We start from the raw sequence: 8,059 nt of genomic DNA, 5'->3' as shown, positions 1-8,059 counted from the left end.
CCTGCACAGGCAGATGGAACCACGTGATTTACGTGTGAGGCCTTTATTAGACTGCAAAAGGCCATATTACAGCCTTTATAGGACTGTGAACGAAGTTAAGAGAATTCTAAGGCAACTGCGCTAATGAAAACGACTTGGGACGTTGTAGCGCATTGAGACTGGAACGACTAGTCCAATGGTAACCTGCGCAGGCAGGTGAAGCCACGTGACTTACTTGTGAAGCCTTTATTGGACTGCAAAAGGCCATATTACAGCCTGACTCCGCGTGATTTACGTCTGCAGTCTATTGGACTGCAAAAGGCCATATTACAGCCTTTATAGGACTGTGAACGAAGTTAAGAGTGTTCTAAGGCAACGGCGCTAATGAAAACGACTTGGGACGTTGTAGCGCATTGAGACTGGAACGACTAGTCCAATGGTAACCTGCGCCGGCAGGTGAAACCACGTGATTTACGTGTGAAGCCTTTATTAAACTGCAATAGTTCATATTACAGCCTTTTTAGGACTGCTCAGGTAGTTAGAAGTGTTGTAAGGCAACGGTAGTAGACACTCGTGAGGTTATAAGTAACATATCACCAGATTATTTTGTTTTAACAGAAACGAAAATTAGTGAAGAGTTTCCGCTCAATTTGAAATTTCTAACTATGAAATCAGAAATAGAAGAGACAGAGACAAAAATGGAGGGGGGCTTATGGAATATGTCAAGAAAGGTCTTATATGCAAACAATTAAGAAATCTTGAACCTGAAAATAGCGAAGTTAGTTGTTCTGAACTGACAATCAGAAACAAAAAATGGGCTATTTTTAGTGTATATAGACCACCTGACCCTTCAAATATAGGTCGATTTTTTGCTGAACTTGAATGCTCTCTTGACTTAGCTTTTAGATCTTATGACAATGTAGTTGTTATGGGTGACATGAATATTGATTGTGACGATAAAAGTACAACAGGCTTTGGTGATTTAACTACTCTTTGCGATCCATATAACCTGAAAAATCTAATTAAAGGAAAAACGTGCTTTACAAGTACGCGCTCGTCATTACTAGATATATTTTTAACAAATAGGCCCGCTAGTTTTCAAAACTCTTTGTCTTATGAAACTGGTCTGAGTGACCATCACCGTATGATATCCACGTTTATGAGGACTCATTTAGTGAGACTTAAGGCAAAAGAGATATCATATAGGTGTTTTAAAAATTTTAACGAGCAAAGTTTTCTTGAAGAGTTAAGTATGGTCGATTTTAAATGTGATCAAACAGATCCCAATAAAAACTACGAAGAACTTGTATTTATATTTCGAAAAGTCATTGACAAGCACGCGCCATTAAAAACTAAATTTGTGCGCGGAAACGAGGCTCCTTTTATGAATAAAGAATTACGAAAAGCGATTTATTCAAGATCCCGTCTAAAAAATAATTTTAATAAAAATAAAACGAAGGAAAATAACACCAAGTATAGAAAGCAAAGAAACAAATGCGTTAATTTGAGTCGAAAAGCGATAAGAGAACATTTTAACAACGTAATGGAAAATGGAATAATAACTAATAAAACTTTTTGGAAAACAGTTAAACCTTTCATTACAAATAAATCTGGAACAGGTAACAAGAAAATAATGATTGTTCGTAATGATAAGATAACAACGGATGATAGTGAACTTGTTGAAGTTTTTAACAACGAGTATATAAATATTGTTGAAAAATGTAGTGGAATTAAACCAGATCACTTAAACAACAAGACATTGGCAAGCAGGCTCACAGTTATCAATGATATAAAAGAAAAATTTAAAAATCATCCGAGTATTGTTGAAATTAAAAATTCTCATCCTAGTGACAAAAATGATGATTTATTTTATTTTAAAGAAGTGAGTGAATCAGAAGTCTCTAAACTTTTTAGTGACATCAAAGTGGGCGTGGCTTCTGGGGAAGACAAAATTACAGCAAAAATGGTTAAATTGTCAAAGCCTTATTTGATTAAACCCATAACATATACAATAAACAGCAGCATTCGTCTTTCTGTTTTCCCAGACGGAGCTAAAAGAGCTATTTTGTCTCCATTAGAAAAAGAAGGAAAAGATAAGTTTAGTGTGAGCAACTATAGGCCAGTTAGTGTGTTGAATATATTTTCTAAATTCTATGAAAGAGTAATTAAGTCTCAAATTGTTACATATATTGAATTTGAACTGTCAGAATTTTTATCGGCTTACAGAACGTCATATGGTACACAACATGTTCTTATTAGGTTACTCGAAGAGTGGAAAGACAAATTAGATAAAAACTATGTAGTAGGTGCAGTTTTAATGCATCTGTCAAAGGCTTTTGATTGTGTTCCACATGATTTACTTCTGGCTAAACTGAGTGCTTATGGTTTTAGTATTGAATCTCTACTTTTCATATTGTCTTACCTTTCGGATAGAAAACAAGCTACTCGAATAAATAACAGTTTGAGCTTGTTTCAATTAATTTTATCTGGTGTACAAGGGTCGATTCTAGGACCTATTCTTTTCAATATTTTTATTGACGACTTTATTTATTTTATTAAAAAAGCTAGTGTTCTCAATTATGCTGATGACTATTCCCTTTCCGCTTACTCTAACTCGATTACAAACTTAATAAAACTGTTAGAAAGTGAATCAAACACAGCTTTAGAGTGGCTGAAATATAACAAAATGATAGCTAATCCTGGAAAATTTCAATCCATTATAATCACACAGAACAAAAATAATAATTGTGACATAGATTTAACAATTGGCGATAAAACTATCAAAACAGAAAATAGCGTAAAGTTATTGGGTGTGACTATTGACAACAGATTAAACTTTGATCTTCACATTTCTGAACTTATCAAAAAGTCATCGGCACAATTGAATGCATTAGTTAGGCTAGATACGTTTCTGACTTACAAAGCAAAGGTTGCTCTTGTTCAAAGTTTTGCACTTTCCAACTTTAACTATTGTCCATTAGTGTGGCATTTTTCATCTACTAAATCTTTGTTAAAAGTTGAAAGAATACAAAAAAGGGCTTTGCGTTTTTTATTTGACGACTCTGATAGTACATACGAGGAACTGCGTTTTTGTGGAAGATTTATGGGCAATGGCAATATAGGACATGCTAAAAATTAACTGATTTTTGTTGATTTGGATGTGCTCCTCAAAAACCAATCTTTTTTTACATTTTGTGTAAATATTTGTGAGGATATATATTCCAAAAATAATATCTTTGTTCATTCAAAATTTACTCCTTATTCTTTTTTGACATTTACGTTTAAAATGGTTGGCAAAGGTCACTACAGATCATCATACTAAGAAAAAATTTTATGTTCTTATTAACCAGTTATGTAATTTTTACATTTTGTGTATATTTTTGGGGAACAGGATAGTATATAACCGCATAAATGATTTTCTAGATACAACTTTTTTGGGGAACAGGATAGTATATAACCGCATAAATGATTTTCTAGATATAAATTTGATGTTTTTGACACTTTTAATTAAAATATTAAAGGTTTTCAACGTAATAAAACGTAATCGCCATATATATAAGATGTAAATATTTGAGATGTGTCATTTCTGACTTTATTATTATTGTTGGTGTTGTACATGATTCTATACATTTTTTTGATCAGCGTTTCAAGCTCTACACATGGGAAGCAACGTGTAAACAAATTTGAGGAAAAAAATATTGTGTATTAACGGGTCCTGGCAGACGTCATCAAAATACAAGTTACGATTCTCTTTAATGTACTCCTGACTAAGTGGATTTTTACAGTGCAAATTTCTAAAGAAAATTCTTTTTGTACTTTAGAGGACTTTACTGACGTCAGCAAACACGTATCTCCTTATGCGTTTGCGAACACTTATTTTTATCAGCGTTTCAATCTGTACGCATTACAGGCAACAGATAAACTACATTTCGCCAATTTTTTTTGTATATGCACTGCCGACGTTAGCAAAATCTACAAAAAAACCTAATCTTCTGCCTGAGTGGATTCTTCCACGGGCCTTATCGACTAGTGATATTATTAATTATATATTCCTAAACAACAACCGTCACCAATAATCGCCAATAAATATGTCAACATAACACCAACAAGTCCAGGTTAGAAATACGCTAGATATATGCCTTATGTGTTTGAAAGGATATACGATTTTTTTTTACACGCGATAACTTTTCCTGTGTGAATTTGAGAATTTTTCTGAGAGACTTCTGATCATCTATTTTCCCGCCATACATGCCTCGTTCAGAACCAGCCTGTTGCCGATGAATTAGAAATCTGAATTTTGTTAAATTTAATATCTTACAGTCGTCAATATATCACAACCCTTATGCTCGTGTGCCGTTTGTTGAAATAGTGAAATATTGAACGAGTATTTGAGAAACAAGAAAAAAATAAACAGCAGCGCATAGATTTTTAAGCTTCGTTATCAGAAATCGATGAATGCTGTTTTGATTAAGATGAAAGCGATAGTATTAAAAATGCATCTTCTGATCTTTAAGAAATCGATATTATTGATGTTACCATATTAGAATCACCTAAGCTATCTGGTAAACAAGTATGGCATGACACTTTGAAAAAAAAGTGGATAAAATACCATGGAATATTAACGGGAAGTGTGATTTTCGATATCTGCAACATCCTGCAATAAAATTTCTGAAAAATGCAAAGACGGCCGGCCTTGGAAAAGAACACTCAAACAAACAGGTCTGGATATGATCGCGTCAGATACAAGAACTAGTTTCCCGAATTCGGAATGTGAATTCTTGAAGGAATATGGCACAACTAAGAGACTACGATATATACAGGTTGAGTTACTTAAGATGCAGACATAATATTAGTAACCCCTCTCCCAACTACCAACACAGGTACATTCACAATATTTCAAGATAATGCATTCACTAGATATAAGACACAGCTATATTCTCCAACTCATTCTCGCTCTCCTCGACTTTTAAAATATATGTAGCGGTAGGGTTGAATTGGTTAACTGGTTTTGATAACTTTTTGTGGATCATGTTCATATTGTGACCGCCTATACTACTCATCGTTAAACGAGCATTAATTAGCACTATCTTTAAAAAAGATGTATTTTCTTGTAGGCTTGTCTCATCTGCGAAGCTGGTGGATATCGTGTTACCAGCTCTACAAGGAAGTATACTGCTTTTAAAAGTGATATCAAATTTCACGTTTTTTACAAAGAAAATCATACTGTGCAGCAAAAAATCAAAACCTTACACCCACGAATGATGTTTTACTTGCTGTTCATGCTAATGTTCCACCAACCGCCATTCAGGGAAATACAGTTTTACCTGCCATGCGAGTTAAAAAGTCTTAGTCAGAAGTCGATAAAACTGTATACTGTTTATCAAATAAAAGTGTTTCTAACGAGAAAATAAAGCAAAAAGGAAGGCTTAATCCTTACGGAAATGAGTTCAAAGCCGTTGCAGAAAATAAAAACTACACTGACCAAAAAGACAAATTCCTAATCTACTCAGTTGATGAAAATAATCAGCATGTATTCAAGTCTGCATTACAAAAGCTACAGATAAGTAAAAATGCAAATGCAGATGCTGGCCACTTTCTTTCTACTTAACTTTGTTGTTTCGATGGAAAGGTCAAGCGTACGAGGAACTTTACTAACTGACTGCGAACTTGTATAATTCTAATTTTAATGCGATAATGGAGTGTGTTAGTGAATATACTGAGAACATCCAGCTTTTGGAAAGATTTCAATTGTGCTTTTAAGGAGGCTAATAATTTCAAAGCGAAATTTATCATAACTTGCTGGGTTGTAGATAGGGATGATGTTTTATCAAAACTAAAGAATCAAATAGCACAGTACAAAGACTCTAGCACCAGCTTAGTATCCGGATCAACTATAGCTGGTGTGAAAAGAAGGCATGAAGATCATAATGTAGCTATGGCGAAGCAGAAAGGTTTGATTTTGTTGCAAAATGCTGATAACATCGGTAAAAACTCTCAAATAGTAGTAAATTTCAAATAGTATCTCGAGATAACGGTAAGATGTTCAAAACCCTTTACGAAAATGCGATGAAACATGCCACATTTATGAAGATACCTTTGCATCACAAAATGTAATAAAAAAAACATCGCTTCATAATTTTAAAAAGCATTAACGGAAAATCGAAATTTTCTGTTGATTTTACATCGATGCCATCATGTACCTGCACAGATTTTCAAAACAGATTGCACGCAATTAGTTGTATCTGATGGTGGAAGGTACATTAACAATTCCTTACAAGAGCGATTGCACAGTTCAGCTAAAGTTTTACATTTGTGCTGCTGATAGTTGCTTGCGATCACCACGTCCTTGTTCTAATGTACGAAGACCATTGGAAATTTTGCACGTGAATGATGTAACGAAAGTAGATGTTGACGTATTCACCAAAAAATGTTGTTAATAGCATGTAAGACGATTCATATTTACCCAAGATATAATACATTTTATATAATACGTTGTGTTATATATTTTATTAATTAAGCGAGTGGCATAATACAGTTACTCTGTTCTTCGTATTCTGTGTTAGAAACGTAGGGTACGTATGGCACGTCACTTAGCAAACTCACAAGCACGTCACCAACATCCAAATAAAAGCCATTTGAGGAAGCTGCAGCCAGATCTAAGGTATTTATCATTTTACCCAAGAGTCAAATTTACTCCAAAGGGGGCCAAAACCGCCATTTCTACCTCGTAAAGAAATTATGGAACCACGGACAAATTCTTGTTTAATTGATTACTCCGAGTCATACAAACATTCCCAATAAAATGAGATTCAAAGTGCGTACTTCGGAAACGCCATATTGACAATTTGTAGAGCGTGCTGCTACACAAAATCGCTAGGTGATGATGGAGGCCTGAAGATGAGCTTAAACGTGACATCATCATTGAACAACCAACGGAGATTTTTACACTGTTCATCGCTGAGGTTGCTTGCCAACTTGTCTAACGATGATGCCATAAATCGACAGGAATCTATGAACCTAATCTCTATTGTCTTATACTTTTCCCCATCACCGTATCCCATGCCTCCAAGGTGTACCTTGATTTTCACGTTGAAACTGATATATTTTTCTACATTTTTAGCGATGCAACCAATGTCCTGAGTGTCGTACTTTTCGCCTAATTCCCGTATGAAAAGATGGGCATCATACCCTGAAAGATTGTGGAAATCGCGGGTATATGGCTGGGTATCTTGTATTTGATATTGCAGCTGTTATGGTCCGCACCCTTATATAGCCCAGTATAGTGACAATGGTCCCTAACTTTGCGGTTATTCTTACAGTCATCGAAGGGTTTTAGGCAGATATGGCATTTCGATGCCACGTCATGTTCTCTTTTTAGGACCTAGAGGTAGCATGTCCTGCTGCGGGTAGGTATAATAGAGACGTTTCACCTCATCCTCTATGGTTCACGAAGCGGGTGACACAGTCCTCACCCCTGTATACTGTTAGAGGGTCCGCCACATTCCCATAGGCAAAGGTGCTATACGTACACCAGCCAGATGGTACATGCTTGCTTAGCTTTTTAGTCTTTTTACCTCCTGCATCCTCTACTGGGATGAGTAGACTCTCGAAGTCTGCATAGATGGCAAAGGGTACCTTGAATTGCTGTTGTCCATCCCGATAATATAGCCATTTTTCAGCCTCCGTTGGCATCGTAATTTTACAGTTTCGTGATCCTCGCAATATCTATAGTGCTTGTCCCTCGATTCAACTGTGGGAAAGCCCTGTAGGCAGTTTAGACAAAAATGCATTGCATTCCTATTTTTCGAAGTCTCCTTGCCCAGGAGCCTCGATAGACTTTTAACGGCCGTATAATGACTCTTTTTATCATCCTTGATAAGCAATAGAGTCACCACCTTAGTACGTCCGTTGTGCACTGATCGGCGCAGGATGTTCATCTTCTTTTCCGCTATATACAAGACGTTCACCGCAATGTCGGGGTTATTCGCCTCAAATTTTTATATGCTCTTGGATCTGGTTGGGAAATCTATACCCTCCCAATTATAAAGTTCTACATCGAGGTGTACGATTTGAGAGATTG

General features: G+C 35.6%; 1 protein-coding gene across 1 annotated transcript; it reads left to right on the top strand.

Moving 5' to 3' along the window:
- Nucleotides 1–691: 691 nt before the first annotated feature.
- LOC130628664 (uncharacterized) lies at nt 692–3,118 on the top strand. Its single transcript, XM_057441649.1, has 2 exons — nt 692–2,438; nt 2,544–3,118. Exons 1-2 carry the CDS (start codon nt 692–694, stop codon nt 3,116–3,118), a joined length of 2,322 nt encoding a protein of 773 aa, XP_057297632.1.
- The last annotated feature ends 4,941 nt before the right edge of the window (nt 3,119–8,059 follow it).

Source organism: Hydractinia symbiolongicarpus, chromosome 15 (genome assembly GCF_029227915.1).
Source record: "Hydractinia symbiolongicarpus strain clone_291-10 chromosome 15, HSymV2.1, whole genome shotgun sequence".
NCBI lineage: Eukaryota > Metazoa > Cnidaria > Hydrozoa > Anthoathecata > Hydractiniidae > Hydractinia > Hydractinia symbiolongicarpus.
This window is presented reverse-complemented; position numbering and strand designations above follow the sequence as displayed.